Here is a 17,313-nt window from a genome sequence, read left to right on the forward strand (position 1 = left end):
AATACATAGGGAAGTAATAGGATGAATGCTATAAAGAACTGTAAGATGTGAGGGGTATAGAACACACATGAATGGTATATGGCGGTATATGGCAGTATTAGACTATGTATATTTCTCTATAGGATTCTATCAGTGATGGGCAGCAGATTCCACCTTCCCCAGTAACCTTCACTGCAATCTGGGTGCGTTTTGTTCTGAATATCAGCAGGAACCTCCTGCCCTGTCACGCACTCCTGTTCCTTTCAATTAGCTCCTCTTTGTGGTGTCAGCCTCCATTACCTGTCTCTTTCGCACTATGGCAATACAATTGTTTCTTTATATATTGAGTGCTCCGTTTAATTGGGAAATATTGGAGATTGCTATCACTGGAGGAGGGGGCTCGGCCGTGTCACAATTGGAGAAGGGCCCCTGAATACCATTAATTTGGAGATGATAATCTGTGTCCTTTTGCAGCCACTCAATAGATGCCGGGGATGATAGCACACAACCCAACTTGGAGGGGAGTCAGAGGCTGCCACCAAATGTCTTGGTTATCAGATGCTTCTTAAGGCAAAGCATTCTGGATGGAGCGGGCATAGTATTGTCACATTTTCTAGGCTTACTGATACTATACTTTATAAATGTTGGTTTCTAATTTTTTTATAGAATTTATTGTAATAATGTATAATACATATTTATAAACAAATACATATAAATATAACAATATGAATAATTGATAATTTATAGTGTATTGTTAAAGGAGAAGTCCGCTGATTTTTAAAATTTGGAACCGGCAGGGGCAGGGGGAGAATTGATCAGGAGTATGAATTTACCTCTCCCTGTGCCTACAATGAGGCTTCGGGATCTCCAGCGCTGACACATCATCATCCAGATGATGGACTGGCTTAGCCAGTCAGTGACTGGAGTGGGACGCCGCTCCACTGACTGACAGGCATTTTCCCCCCGAGTCGTGACGTCATCACAACTTGGGGGAAAATGCCTTGCAGCGGGGTTCCCAAGGCTGGTCCCGCCGCTCACTGCAGGCACGGGTAGAATTGAGTTCATACTCCGGATCAAATTTACCCCTCCCCCTGTCGGCTGCCAGATTTTAAAAATGGTCGGACTTCTTTAAATAACCCCCTCCAATAATTTTTTTTTCATTTATTACCTTAAGTTTTAAAGTATTGCTCCACCTTAAGGCTGTGTCGCAATTACGACGCATTTTTTCAAAACTTTTGTTAAAATTTCAGCAGAAAAATTGCATAATCTTATTGTATTTGCACAAATCATGGTAAAATAGCACCATTTTGACCTCGATTTCCCTCATTTCCATACAAAACTTTACTTAAATGTTTATGATCATTAATTCCGGCGTTAAACTACGGCCGTTCGTGTCGGAACTGTCATTGTTTGCACAGCGTGTGAACATAGCCCAAAACTTTAATGAGCAAACACTGCCTGAATGTTATATCAAATTGCTTTTATTAGACTTTGTTTGCACATTAAAGTTTTTAATAGCAGTATTTTTTATACAAATCCATGAACAAACTAAAATAAAAAAAAGTTTTACCTTTATCATCCATTCCTGGCTTTTTATAAAATAACTGCACTTAAAAACCTAAATGTGTAAACACCCCAAGGCTATGTTCCCACTATAGGATCTTCCCGGGGAAAGGCGGACATCTGTTAATATTGTTGGCGCAAATAATAACCATGATCATTATTATTGACCTTCATTATTAATAAACATACGCCTTTCTCCGATATAGAATGGCAGGTTCCTGTAGTGGGAACATAGGGGGAGATTTATCAAACATGGTGTAAAGTGAAACTGGCTCAGTTGCCCCTAGCAACCAATCAGATTCTACCTTTCATTTTCCAAAGAGCCTGTGAGGAATGAAAGGTGGAATCTGATTGGTCGCTAGGGGTAACTGAGCCAGTTTCACTTTACACCATGGTTGATAAATCTCCCTGATATTCTTAGGCCGCGTTCCAACCGGTTGGATAAAGTAGGGATTATCATCCACATTGTTGACTGCATGGGGGATGGCTTCCGATGCGCATGTAATTCTCTAATATACAGTATATCATTGATAGAATCAGCAGAGTGATATTTGTCACCTGTTTAATGGCATGTATAGAAAATGTAGGACTGTACCTGGAACATGTTTGGCCCAGCCAATGGTGACAAGTAGCTCCCGGTTGATGAGCTCACACAGAGTGGTCAGGGTGCGTAGATCACTGTCTTCAAGGTCAAGATCAGGGCTGGCAAATACCTCCCCGGGCTCCACCAATACCAAGTGAGATACTACTTTGTTTGCTGCAAGGAGCGAGAGAGTAAAATAAGAGATGGAGTATGTTATGACCATGACATGTCCCATTGTATCTAGTGTATAATAGTAAAAACCTACTTGTCTTTTTTCCTTGAAATGAATGGTGAGCAGTGAGGTAAGAGCAGAGATCTGGAGTCTCAACCTCCACTGGACGTCTGTACTTTTGTCTACCACCGCGCACTCGATCCAACCTCACACCTAGAACAAAAGTTTTACATATGTAATCACAGATACATGTATCTACATAGGCTGCGTACTAAAATGGTTTAGGCAATGCCTACTTGTTAGAGGGGTATCGTGTCAATAAGGGGATAAAAAAACACCCCCCTGCTGAATCCCCACCCTTCAGTTGTACTTTGTAGGGAAACCCTAGGAGTAAAGGCCCTATTACACGGAGGGGTAATCTGCCAAATCAGGCCAACTTGGCAGATCATCCATCAGTGTAATATAGACAATGATCAGCCGATAACAACAATCATCGGCTGATGGTGTCTTTTGGTCCTGACCTAAAACCATCCTCCGACGACCACACATCACTATGTGTTATAGCGATGGGCAGCCAATAGCTGATGACAGTGTGAAGAAACGGTAATAAACTATATGTACCTCTACACCCTCCCTGATGTCCTGCTAGTTTCGGCCTGCTTCCTGTACTGTCCTGGTGATTGGCTGAGCGGTCTGTCACTTTAGGCACTGCAGGGAGCAGGCCAAAGCTAGCAGGACATAGGGAGTGCAGAGAGGTATGTATGTATTATTGTGCAGTAAGGGTATGTGCACACTAAGGAATTCTCGCGGATTACTTGCCACAGATTCTGCCGCTCACTCCCGCTTGACTCTCTGCCCATCTCATAGACTCCATTCTATGGTCAGCCTAAAGAATGAACATGTTCATTCTTTGTGCAGATGGCAGAATCTGCCTGACAATAAAATGGAGAGTGAAGTGGGAAAGAGCAGCGAAATCCAAGGCAAGTTATCCGTGAAAATTCCTTAGTGTGCACATACCATAAGCAAGAGTCGATCTAGAGTCAAGAGTCAAGTCATCAGGCTGTGTAATATGGCTCTAAGTGTCTGAATGTTCTGTAGTGCCACCAAAGGGGAAATTAAGAATTACAGTGTGTTCATTTAAATCAATAGGTTGTCTGTGTAACGCAGGACAGGACAGGTCCTCCAGAGTTAGAGACACTCTTTGTAACCGCTGTCCACTCTGGCCAAGAAACAAGAACCTCCACTATTAAAGGGGTTGTCCGGCGCTAAAAAATTATTCACAGAATAACACACATTACAAAGTTATACAACTTTGTAATGTATGTTATGTCTGTGAATGGCCCCCTTCCCCGTGTCCCACCACCCCCACCCGTGTACCCGGAAGTGTGGTGCGCTATACATACCTGTCACGTGGCGACCACGGTCTCCGATCCTCAGCAGTGACGTCTTCTTCGGGCGGCCGGCGGATCTTCCCGAGTGCCGGCCGCCCTCTGCAGCGTCATCCGAAGCTCAGCCGCGATTGGCTGAGCATAACTGTGCTCAGCCAATCGCGGCTGAGCGGCTGATGACGCGGCCACGTCATCAGCTGCTCAGCTGCGATTAGCTGAGCACAGTTATGCTCAGCCAATCGCGGCTGAGCTTCGGATGACGCTGCAGAGGGCGGCCGGCACTCGGGAAGATCTGCCGGCCGCCCGAAGAAGACGTCACTGCTGAGGATCGGAGACCGTGGTCGGCACGTGACATGTGAGTATAGCGCACCACACTTCCGGGTACACGGGTGGGGGTGGTGGGACACGGGGAAGGGGGCCATTCACAGACATAACACACATTACAAAGTTGTATAACTTTGTAATGTGTGTTATGCTGTGAATAATTTTTTAGCGCCGGACAACCCCTTTAAGTAGTATGTCTATGTTATATATTCTCTGATGGATATCTTCTCTCTAAACATCTTCATTTGAGGATTATTGGGATTCCATGATGCATTACCTAGCAGAACAATTTAGCAAATCTCTGTGATAATTAACCCATGTTTAAAGGGGTTGTCAAGTCTTATTACATTGATGACCTATCCAGGGCCGTATTTGCCACTAGGCACCCGTGGTCCGGTGCCTAGGGCGGCGCCCTGCGGGGGGCGGCACCCACAGGGAACAAATTTTTTTTTAATAAAAAAACAAAAAATTCTCCCCTGCCGCCATAGGCACCGGACCACAGGTGCCTAGTCCGCCGCCCGGGGGGGGGGGGGGTGTTGCAGCTTTCGGTGAGCTTCCGGCTTCACAGGCCGGAAGCTCACAGCTGCAGCCCCGCGGTCCTTCTCTCCAGCTCGGCAGCGACACACGTGACGTCATCGCGCCGAACAGGAGAGAAGTTCGTGCACTGCGGGGCTGCAGCTGTGAGCTTCCGGCCTGTGATAGAGGCAGTGTGTGCCCGCGGGAAGCTCACTGGACCCGGACCCGGCCTACCTCCCTCTGCTCCCTAGCCGCTCCCTCTTCCCCCAGCCTCTCCCCCAGCATCTCCCTAGCATCCCCCCAGCATCTCCTTAGCATCCACCCAGCATCCCCCCAGCATCTCCCTAGCATCCCCCCAGCATCCCCCCAGCATCTCCCTAGCATCCCCCTAGCATCTCCCTAGCATCCCCCCAGCATCTCCCTAGCATCCACCCAGCATCCCCCCAGCATCTCCCTAGCATCCCCCCAGCATCTCCCTAGCATCTCCCTAGCATCTCCCCAGCATCCCCCCAGCATCTCCCCAGCCTCTCCCCCAGCATCTCCCTAGCATCTCCCCAGCATCCCCCCAGCATCTCCCCAGCCTCTCCCTCAGCATCCTCCCCAGCCTCTCCCCCAGCATCTCCCCAGCATCCGCCCAGCATCCCCCCCAGCCTCCCCCCAGCATCCTCCCCAGCATCCCCCCCAGCATCTCCCCAGCCTCTTCCCCAGCACCCCCCAGCCTCTCCTCCTGCACCCTCCAGCCTCTCCTCCTGCACCCCCCAGCCTTTCCTCCTGCACCCCCCAGCCTCTCCCCCTGCACCCCCTCCAGCCTGTCCTCCTGCACCCCCCAGCCTTTCCTCCTGCACCCCCCAGCCTCTCCCCCTGCACCCCCTCCAGCCTGTCCTCCTGCACCCCCCAGCCTCTCCTCCTGCACCCCCCAGCCTCTCCTCCTGCACCCCCCAGCCTTTCTTCCTGCACCCCCCAGCCTCTCCCCCTGCACCCCCCAGCCTGTCCTCCTGCACCCCCCAGCTGCTCTGCCTTCCCCCCAGCTTCTCGCCCTGCCTATCACCCCATCTTCTCCTGCCCCCTTCTCCTCCGCCTTTCCCCCTTCTGCTCCCCCTGCCACCCCAGCTACTCCCCATGCCCCCCTCTTCTCCCCCTGCCACCCCAGCTGCCCCATCTTCTCCAAGCCACCCTAGCTGCTCCCTCTGCCTCCCCAGACTCTCCCCCTGCCACCCCTAGCTGCTCCCCCTCACCCCAGCTGCCCGCCTTCATGCAAGTTTTGGTCGGAGAAGTCTTCATGATGGCTGCGCCAGATGGAGAAGAAAGCAAAAAAGTGAGCGACGGCAATCGGAGAAGACGTCACCTGTGAGTCATTAGTAACTGCACTGTAATCACTTCTATTGTGTGCAGAGCCTGTGTACCATTGGGTCAGTGTATTGTTTGCGGTAGTGTACTGACACAGCCCTGCGGTCACTACAGTACACTAGCGCAAACTTTTAAACTAGGACTCAACTACAACAGCTGCAGGCACTACAACTCCCAGCATATCCTGAGGGCTGCAGACTGTCAGTACATGCTGGGAGTTGTAGTGCCTGCAGCTGTTGTAGTTGGGTCCTATACACAGGATGCTTTGTGGGAGATCAGAATACATAGATCTGTGGGGGCTCAGTGTATGGAAGTGACCCCAGAACATCACTAATAGGGGATAGAACAAAAACATCTCCCCCTATACCTATTAGTGATGTTCTGGGGTATATATCATGCATGTAACCGAGGGGGGGGGGGGGGGGGGGCGCCTCAGCGTGCAAAGTGCCTAGGGCAGCATGAACTCTAAATACAGGCCTGGACCTATCCATCAGTGTTATAAACCCCTTTAAGGCATATTCTAGTGGTTATTGACTGCCTTCCCATGTAAGGTAATCTGCCAGTGCTTTATAGGGCCTTCTAGGTATGTGAACAAATCGGAAAATCTAGCAACAAAACTACTGACATGTTCCCTACGGTCACACATTGTAGTTGCACTGAAGTACTGTCACATATATTGCTTTTACTGTAATGCAACTTTAACATGTAAACACAGACTTAAAGGTGCATTTAATTTGTTTTCATCAATTGGGCACTAAAATAAGTCCACAAAAACAAATTGGGGCACCATAGGCCAGTTATCCATAATCAGAATTAATTGGTTGTAAAGGGAGATGAGGACAATGTTAGGGATTACCCAGCAAACATCCTTTTCTTTCAAATAAACTGGTTTCAGAAAATTATATAAATTTGTAATTTAAATAAAAATTATAAGTCTTTTCATACTTAGCTGCTGTATGTCCTGCAGGAAACGGTGTATTCATTTCAGTCTGACACAGTGCTCTCTGCTGCCACCTCTGTCCGAGACAGGAACTGTCCAGAGCAGGAAAGGTTTTCTATGGGATTTTGTTGCTGCTCTGGACAGTTCCTGACATGGACAGAGGTGGCAGCAGAGAGCACTGTGTCAGACTGAAAAGAATACACTATTTCCTGCAGGACATATAGTAGCTGATAAGTAGTGGAAAATTTTTAAATACAAGTAAATTACAATCAGATCTGCTGCAATACAGTACGTGTGAAGCTACCCTAAATGTTGTCACGTATGTACCTTCTTTCATCATTCCAACTTTCAGGCACTTGCGGAAGCGGCAGGCTTGACAAGATTTCCTCCGCCGCTTGGTAATTTCACAGTCATTCACCACAGGACAGCTATATTCAATATTACCTGTGAAAAGAACAGACACAACACTATGGATACAGATATACCATGCAGAGATCACTATGCTGTCTACTTCTCAGGGTTAAAGGGGTTATACAGCAACAATCTTTTTCTTTCAAATCAACTGGTTCCAGAACATTTCCATATTTATCGACTGCTGTATGTCCTGCAGGAAGTGGTGTATTCTTTCCAGTCTGACACAGTGCTCTCTGCTGCCACCTCTGTCCTAGGAACTGTCCAGAGTAGTAGCAAATCCCCATAGAAAACCCCTCCTGCTCCGGACAGTTCCTGTCTCGGCCAAAGATGTCAGCAGAGAGCACCGTGCCAGACTGAAAAGAAAAGAAAATTTCCCGTAGGACATACAGCAGCTGATAAGTATTAGAAGACCTGAGGTTTTTTTTTTAAATAGAAGTGAATTATGGTGCGTTTACACAGGCAGATTTATCTGACCAATTTTGGAAGTCAAAGTCAGAAATGGACTTAAAAAGGCAGGAAAACTCAGTCTTTCCTTTATGACCTGCACCCTGTTTATAGTCTGTTCCTGGCTTTGGCTTCAAAATTCTGTCAGATAAATCTCTGTGTGTAAACGCACCATTACAAATCTATATAACTTTCTGAAACCAGTTGATTTGACAGAAAGATTTTCACTGGATAACCCCTTTAAGGCCATATTAGAGGTGTTGATTCCATTCAACATACTTTTATACATGGGGTATAAATAATTATATTTTTATGGTCATTTGCACATTTATTTACAGTGTAATTCATAAAACCACAAAGTATTAGTGTCTATAGGCTCCTGAGATCCAGTAACACTGATGATAACCCCAGTACACAGTCTTGATCCAATGGTATAGAGCTGCAGCTGTCACTCACTATAAAGTGATCGCATTGATGTGCCCTATTAGCCCTTGCATCCCCTGCATTTTGCAATGAGTAGATGGCCTATGGCCTCCAGCCTTGGAGTGAGGATCTTTTACCAGAAGTCAAAGTTACTAGAAATGAAATGTATATTTTAGTGACCAACTATATAGGGTATAGAGTGCGGGAACACAATGGGGAGACCCTCCCGATACAAGTTTATGATAAAGCTGTCCGTGCAGACATCTTCAATGGTGACAGTAACAGTAAGACAGATGTAAACATAGTATTACGGCTCTTCTCTCCCCTCGCTGATCTTCCCCCCGCGTTCCTTTGGGGTATCTGCAGCTTATTTAATTACAAATGAGAATAAACAGAGAGAAAGTGGAGGAGAGGCAGAGCCTGCTGTATAGCGGCAGCGTGTCCCTAGGGGGGCCCATGGTAGGATGTGAAGGGATGCTCTGCCACTCAAAGCTTACACACACTAATGAATATTGACTGCTCTCTTTTGCCTGACAGATTCCTCCTCGGGTCCATGTGTGGGGATGGAGGGGAGACCAACCCTGTGGAAACTTGGCACTACCTCCCATCAATACTTCAATTAGCCGTTGTGGCCTCGATTGCAGGATGATATTAAGGAGTTAAAGCAGAAATTATTATGAATGAATTGACTGGACAAATGCGGTCAGGAAAGTGGACATATGTGTTTTTGTTTTCCCTAAGGCGGCCCTTTTCCCAGAGCACTTTCATGTAATACATGACATATCTATGGTTACTATATGGAGCCATGCTTAGATAACTATAAATGTTATGTTGATGTATATATATATATATATATATATATATATATTTATATTTATTTATTTTTTTACGACTGTCAAATAACAGCTGCTTCACACTCAACTCTTGACAGGAAAGCTGTATATGGTTTTGGGACAACAGTACATTATAATGAATCCAGGACTGGATCATGGATGGTTGGAAGAATAGGTGAACATATCATAAGGGTCAGTGTCGGACTGGGGTATTTGGGGCCCACCAGAGGAAATGATCCTAGGGGCCCACCAATGAAGAACCAGTGAGAAAAAACATGTAAGTCAGTGTTAGTGCAGGTTCTAAAGTTGGGGGCCCACCGGAGGATCTTCCCGTCCTCTGGTGGGCCAGTCCGACTAAGTTAGGGCTGCCTGAGTGGCTGCTAGAGTGTCCCTGGAAGTAGGACTGTTGCAGGGCCCATGAAAAGACAAATGTCCAGCTCTAAACTCCATTCCCTTGTAATACTTTATTGAAGTTAAATGTGACACTTGATAGTCCAAAGACCGACATGTTTCGGGCGTAGGCTTACGCCCGAAACATGTCGGTCTTTGGACTATGAAGTGTCACATTTAACTTCAATAAAGTATTACAAGGGAATGGAGTTTATGATAAATCTCCCTCGAAGTCTCCATAAATGTTACCATGGAAAATGTACTAACAAATGGCATATTGGTATCAGACCTCCTATTGCAGGTAGTTTGAAGTAGGGTGATGGTGTCATGCAGCACCAGCACCAAAAAATGGCCTAGGTATATATTTGCTATAAATTTAAAGGGGTTATCCAGTGTTAGAAAAACATGGCCACTTTTTTCCAGACACCACACAACTCTTGTCTCCAGGTCAGGTGTGGTTTGCTATAAAAGGGGTTATCCAGGGCTAAAAAAACATGGCCACTTTTCCCCCTCTCTTGTCTCCAGATTGGGTGGGGTTTGAAACTCAGTTCCATTGAAGTAAATGGAGCTTAATTGCAAATCACACCTGACCTGGAGACAAGAGCGGGGCAAAAGTGGCCATTTTTTTGCAGTCCTGAATAACCCCTTTAAGCTCCATTCACTTCAATGGAGTGGTGCTGTCTCTGGAAGAATTATATTGATGGTCAGATGAACTGTACAAACTGCCTCTATTAAATAAGAACAAACACTTCCAATTCATCACTTTGCACAGAAGACATGATGATACAACTGTTTTTGCTACTACTCTATCCAAAGTTTGACACCTATGGTATATGTGTAAAGAATAGAGATAAGAGTACCTCAAGCTCATCCAACCCAAGCACGCAGCATTTAAAGGGGTTATCCAGTGCTAAAAAAACATGGCCACTTTTCCCCCTCTCTTGTCTCCAGATTGGGTGGGGTTTCAAACTCAGTTCTATTGAAGTAAATGGAGCTTAATTGCAAACCGCACCTGACCTGGAGACAAGAGAGGGGAAAAAGTGGCCATATTTTTGTAGCAATGGATAACCCCTTTAATTCCTAATACACATCAAGATGATATTCAACAAATAATATTTACAATACATTAAACTTTATATGTATTGATACCTCTAATGTTATACATGTTGTGAGGTTTATACCTAACATTACACATGACCTCCGCCATACAAAAAATGGGCCTATCAGATTTGGCTAATGATCCAAACAGACACTCCAGAAAATTGATTTTAAAAAATTGTCTAAAATTATCATTTGTTTCCAGATTTGTTTGTCTGATCTATTTGCCTTTTATTTGCACAATTGCATTCTCAAGGGTTCATTGCTGATGGACAGGATGACACAGGAGCCATCTAATGCCTTTTCCCTTTCACTTCCCATATTGAGCCTTCACACGCAGATCAATGAGATTATTCAACCAATTTAAGGCCTTGGCTGGCTCGCAACATATTTCACAAGATCCATAACCAGGGGTAAAGGAACGGCTAAGTGAGATCTGGACAAGTGCCAGGTGACTAGACGTTCCTATACGTTGACCTATATACCTTCCTTCAGCTCCTCACACCTGACCATTATGCTTTTGCCTCAGTGTCCTGGATTATATTGTTATTACATAGAGACAAAATGTGGGAATTGTGAAATTTCCATATACACCTCACCTCAGTATACACATCAGTTATCTCTGATTGCATTACTATGACTTAGGATGAAAGTGGTGTTTATTTATGTACCACCTCCATCCTACACACCATTGGCTATGGTCACCGTGGTGGCATGGTTCTAATCCACCAGGTTACTGTTGGGTAGACTAATGCAAAATGGCGTAGCCTGCTTGGTGACAAAGACAAACCTGATGGACTGTCAACTGTTGCCAGAAAGTTATATAGATTTGTAGTTTACTCCTACTTAGAAATCTCATGTTCTCTAGTACTTATCGGCGGCTGTATGTCCCGCGGCCGCTTCCTGGTGTGAGCTGCGCCATGAGACGTGACGTCTCAAGGCAGCTTAGCCATTCAGCGGGCGTAGCAGAGTCCCGCCTTGGCCGCTGAATGGCTTAGCTGCCTTGAGACATCACGTCTCATGCCGCAGTTCACACCACGAATCGGCCGAGGGACGGCTGTACCGGGCGGTGCGATTCGGGACCCGGCAGTGGAACCGGGGAGGTAAGTGACCTCCGCTGTCCTTAACCACCCCCTCACCGGCCATAGCTTACCTCCGGGCCGGAGTACCCATTTAAGAAGCTGCAACAGCATAGAGGACATTATAGAGCGGTACTGATCAGTGACAGCATTGAATGCAGGACTGGGGTTACATAGTAAGTTAGTATGGTTTAAAAAAGACAGTTGGCCATCAAGTTTAACTAAGGAGGGATTGGGTGAAGGGTAGGCTCTATACATATGAATTAATGTTATGAGATCTTGTTATTTCTTTGCCTCCTCCCTCCATAGACTTCTATAGGCAGGTGTAAACTGATCCCTCATTGAGCTAATAGGCCATGGACTTTAAGAGTAAACAATAAATTTAGGATTTTCTGATATGATATATAACAACAACAACAACAATATTTCTTGTATTAGTTTAAAATATAGGTTTATGCAGTTTTAGCTTTATAACCACAGCGTTATAACCACCTACTGTGAAATTGTGAGTTGCACATCATGTGTGGTGGTCCTACATTAAAGAAATATACATAATCTATACTTCTAGGTAACCTCACCATCTTATCAGTATGTGAATTAAATGATAAAGTTGTTATATAGTTCATACTATGCCTAATATTTCTCTTAGACCTCTATGAATGAAGAGAAGGGGTTAATGCCGGGACTCCTTTCTGTGCTGCGATCCAGGGATTACTCCTCACCTGTTTAGTTATGAAGATGAATCAATAAAGATTTAATTATGTTGTTATAACCTCTGGCCTCGTCCATCAGGAGCTGCCAAATATCATTGTGTCTGTGCGGGACCAGGGGAGGGCAAAGTGGTACTAAGATCACTCTAGAATTACAAATATAGACAGGCTGCCATGTTACTCAATGCACTATTAATATTCATGACAGTTCCCAAAACACTCTGCCTCAATAGTGTCCCTAGTACGGCTGAAAATGGCTGCTGTCTTGTAATGGTGAGTCCATCCATGTGACGTGTAGAATGGATCAGTTCTTCCAGGGACAAGAGTGTAACAATGGCAGTGATGTGTATAATGGATAGGTCCTTACTGGGACTCTTGTGTAATACTCATAGTGAAGTTCCTTCTAGGACCAATGTGTAAGACTGGCAGTGATGTAGATAATGGGTTAGTCCTTCCTAGGACCCGAGCATAACAATGACAGTGATGTGTATAATGGCTCAGTCCCTTCTAGGTCCTGAGTGTAAGTGATGTGTATGATGTGTCAGTCCCTTCTAGGACCAGAGTGTAAGTGATGTGTATGATGTGTCAGTCCCTCCTAGGACCAAAGTATAAAACTGACAGTGATGTATATAATGGGTCTTTCCTAGGAGTCATGTGTAATAGCGGCAGTGACGTGAATAATGGATAAGTCTTTCCAGGGACCTAAGTATAAATAATGACAGTGATGTGTATAACAGGTTAGTCCTTCCTAGGACCGGAAGGTAATAATATTAGTGATGTGATATAATGGTTCAGTGTCTCTGAAGACTAGAGGATAATAATGACAGGGATGTGTATAATAGGTCATTCCCTTCTAGGACCAGAGTTTAAGTGATGTGTATAACGGGTCAGTCACTTCTAGGACCAGAGTGTAAGTGATGTGTATAACAGGTCAGTCCCTTCTAGGACCAGAGTGTATACTGAAAGTGATGTATATAATGGGTCAGTCTTTCCTAGGACTCGTGTGTAATACTGAAGGTGATGTGTATAATAGGTCAGTCCCCCCTCGGACCAGAGGGTAATTCTGATAGTGATGTCTATAATGGGTCAGTGCCTCCGAAGATTAGAGTATAATAAAGACAGTAATGTGTATAAAGGGTCAGTCTCTTTTAGGACCAGCATATAATAATAATGACAGTGATGTGTATAATGGGTCAGTCCCTTCTAGAACCAGTGTATAATAATGACAGTGATGTGTATAATGGGTCTTTCCTTTACTATGTAATGCTAATGGTGATGGGTATAATGGGTCAGTCCCTCCTAGAGACAGAGTGTGATTGGGTGGGGGTTTGAAACTCCTTTCCATTGAAGTAAATGGAGCTTAATTGCAAACCACACCTGAACTGGAGACAAGAGAGGGGGAAAAGTGGCCATGTTTTTGTAGCGCTGGATAAACCCTTTAATTGCAAACCCCATCTGACAAGAGTCGGACATAAGTGGCCATGTTTTTGTAGCGCTGGATAAACCCTTTAATTGCAAACCACATCTGACAAGAGTCGGACATAAGTGGCCATGTTTTTGTAGAGGTGAATAACAGAGTATAATAAACTGGGTCACAGTCATTCTTACCTTGTATTGTGCGTTTAAAGAAAGCTTTGCAGGCCTCACACGATGCGACCCCATAATGATATCCAGATGCAGTGTCGCCACATACCAGGCACAGTCGCTTGGGGACAGACCTCAAAACACACTGCATAGTGGGGTCATCACTTAGAGATGGGGGGCTATCGGCAAACAGCTTCTCACCATTATCCGAAAAACCAAGTAATGCAGTGGGAGAATCCAGTCCCTGAGACTGTCCCCCGACAGATAGTCCATAGCTGCTGCTGGTGTCCGACATCCCTCCAGGGCTAAAATATCCCCCTGTATCCATCTGTAGGGGTGGGCTGCTCGGCTCAGCTTTAACCTGAAGGTTCAGATTTAGATTGTGTGATAATCCACACAGAAACCTGAAAGACAAGAGATGAGGTGTAAAGAGAATGAGAATAGAAATATAATCCTGATGAGGAATTTCAGATAATTCTAGCCCCTCTCCCCAATAAATTATAACAGTATCTGATACATATGGGCTATTAGGTAATATTGCACCATAGAAGCTGATCGGAGTAAACAGATCACTTCAACCCTCTATGGCTACCACTTCTGACTAGGGACGACAGCTACTTGCCTCCATTAAAGTGAATAGGCTGCAGTACCTGCTTTGTACTGGGCGAGGTGTGGCGCTGTGGAGAATAAAACTGGTTGGTGTGGTTTACTATAGTTGTAGCTCCTTCATTCTAGACTTTTTAACCAAGTAAAATTCCATAACTTACTATAATGGGAAAGTGCCTTTAAATTCTTTCAACGATTTAGGAGACAAATAAAAACATGAAGAAGGAAACTCCACACACAAACCAATGATGCGTTTTCTGTAGTCTGGGGTCGCTGGCCTTGAGCCCACCAGAGGAGATGATAGCCCATCTTTAAGGCCTGTACCCCCCCTGGACATCACTCCTGTCCTGTGGTGGGCCAGTCTAATTCCGGCTTTGGGGATATTTTTGGAGGAATTCAATAGGAAGCCATTTAAAGGAGAAGTCCAGGGTCAGACATTTTTTTTTCAAAAGAGCCAGAGAGAAGGTGGTTGAACATAACATGCACCTACCTCCCTGGCTCCAGCGCAGGGGTCCACTGTCCCCTGCTCTGGTTCCTGGTCGCTTCCTGAGTGGGGACCCAGATTGTGACATGTCAGCCCCGCTCAGCCAGTCAGCAGCCGATCTCGGACTTTTCCTTTAAGTTTAGTATATTCAAGAAAAAAAGTTTTAAAGGCAGGTGTTAAGGTCCTCAGGGGGCGGGGCATGACATAGAGGTTGTTTTTAAAGCATATAGGCATAATACAGTATATGTTTTGCCTTTATCATTCCTTTAAAGGGGTTATCCAGCGCTACAAAAACATGGCCACTTTCTTCCAGAGACAACCTCACTCTTGTCTCCAGCTTGGACGGGGTTTTGCTGCTCAGGTCCATTAAAGTTAATGGAGCTCAATTGCAACTGGCACCTGAACTGGAGATAAGAGTCGTGTTGTCTCTGAAAGAAAGTGGCCATGTTTTTGTGGCACTGGATTACCCCTTTTAGGATTGGGACCCTATTACACGTAGAGATTATTGGGTGAAAAATCGTTATAATGTTCAAATTTAAGCCATAATCTTTCCGTGCATATGCAGGCAACGATCAAACGACTAACAGAAATTTGTACGTGTGTCACTGATTGATTGTCTTTTGAGCTGACCATAAAATCATAGTTAAAGGGGTAGTGCGGCGGTAAAAAATTATTCACAGAATAACATACATTACAAAGTTATACAACTTTGTAATGTATGTTATGTCTGTGAATGGCCCCCTTCCCCGTGTCCCACCACCCCCACCCGTGTACCCGGAGGTGTAGTGCATCGTTTACTAATCGTTCGCAAATCTTTTAGTGTTTATACACATGAGGGAAGGTTTATCAAACATGGTGTAAAGTGAAACTGGCTCATTTGCCCCTAGCAACCAATCAGATTCCACCTTTCATTCCTCACAGACTCTTTGGAAAATGAAAGGTGGAATCTGATTGGTTGCTAGGGGCAGCTGAGCCAGTTTCACTTTACACCATGTTTGATAAATCTCCCCAATTGTTCATATACGAATGATCATTATTACGATCGTCATTGCGTTGTAACGTAACGATAGTCCTTCTGTGTATTATGGTGAATGATTTCAGGTCGTTCCTAAAAGTGATTGTTTACAATTGTTTATCGTTAATCGGTTGAAATGAAAAATCGTTTTGTCTAATACAACCCATATTCTTGAGACCAATTATGTGTAGGTGATTATGCGAAAAACTAAAAATATATGGACTTTAGTTATTTTCTCTTTAGATGCGAACAGAACAAATGCAACTTTATCGCTATTCACATTCGGTAGGGAATGCTTCCTGTAAAAAGGCTATGGGGATGTGGAAGACAATATCATGTCATCTATCTTCTCATTTAACTCCATTATATCTAGTCCTCCACCATATGTAGATAAGAGTAGATAAGTGGAGAGACCCCGCACAACCTCCAGATTGTCTGTGGTCAGCAGACCCCATTCCGACGGGACCCAGCAATGAGAAGGTGAGAGATGATAATGATAGCAGGGAAAGCGTCAGACCCCATTATAAAAGCTGACATGAAAGGAGAACCTGTTTCTCGCCTTCTTCCCTTGACATCTCGATCAATACCGCTCAATGGCCTTTGAAAGAGATGCTTAACATAGATTCTGTCCATTTGACTGTCACCCCCTGGAGAATTTTTGGAGGTAGGGACAGGAACCGCCTAATCTCTCAAAACATCACAGCCCCCATTTTATGTATGTGAACAGGCACATGTGAGTCCACTCCAGCTACAATGAGACCAGAACCAGACCTGAAGGAGGGACCCCCCCCCCCCCCAGACCATCGCTTTCCAGTGCTTTGCACTTTATTCTGTCAGACGTACGGTTTTTATTGTTTAAATAAAGCTACACAATACGAAAGTTTCTTTTTAAAAATTATTTGCTAAATGGAAATATTATATCCAGAGGATGAATAGAGGTACAGAAAACGTCAAGAGCTGAGCTGTGCCTGCTTAGGCTTGGTTCACACTGCGTTTTTGTAATCTGTTTTTTTGTCAACACTACTTTTGTGTCCGGTAAAAAAAAGATCCGTGTTTTTTTTATAATGGAAGTCAATGGAAAAACAGATCAAAACGGATGCACACAAACGCATCAGTTTTTTTCAATAGTTTTTTTTTTCAAAAAACGGACGAAAAAAACGGATTGCAAAAATGCAGTGTGAACCTAGCCTTAAAGGGTTTTCTGGGCTATGGGTCAGGTAATTGGTGAAGTACCCTGATGCCCCTATACAGTCAGCATGGCATGCTGCAGCCAATCACTGACCTCAGTGTTCACGGGCAAGACCAAGTTCTGTCTGGGACGACAGCAACTCTGGACCAGGACTGAGCAGAACAGTAATGGTAGTTTTTTTGTCATCCACTTATTCCCTGACCCATGATCAATTTTTCTAAGACTGGGAAAC

The 17,313-nt window shown here is 44.8% G+C and overlaps 1 protein-coding gene across 1 annotated transcript in view; it reads right to left on the reverse strand.

Moving 5' to 3' along the window:
- LOC138802977 (estrogen-related receptor gamma-like) overlaps window positions 1-17,313 on the reverse strand; it is a 33,468-nt gene that overhangs the window by 7,834 nt on the left and 8,321 nt on the right. Inside the window, exons 2-5 of the mRNA XM_069986776.1 lie at window positions 13,812-14,191; window positions 7,140-7,256; window positions 2,391-2,510; window positions 2,138-2,299 (exon numbers count right to left, since the gene is read on the reverse strand). Coding sequence (XP_069842877.1) covers window positions 2,138-2,299; window positions 2,391-2,510; window positions 7,140-7,256; window positions 13,812-14,191 — 779 coding nt within the window. The remainder of the gene's footprint in view (window positions 1-2,137; window positions 2,300-2,390; window positions 2,511-7,139; window positions 7,257-13,811; window positions 14,192-17,313) is intronic.

This window comes from Dendropsophus ebraccatus, chromosome 10 (genome assembly GCF_027789765.1).
Source record: "Dendropsophus ebraccatus isolate aDenEbr1 chromosome 10, aDenEbr1.pat, whole genome shotgun sequence".
NCBI classification, from domain to species: domain Eukaryota; kingdom Metazoa; phylum Chordata; class Amphibia; order Anura; family Hylidae; genus Dendropsophus; species Dendropsophus ebraccatus.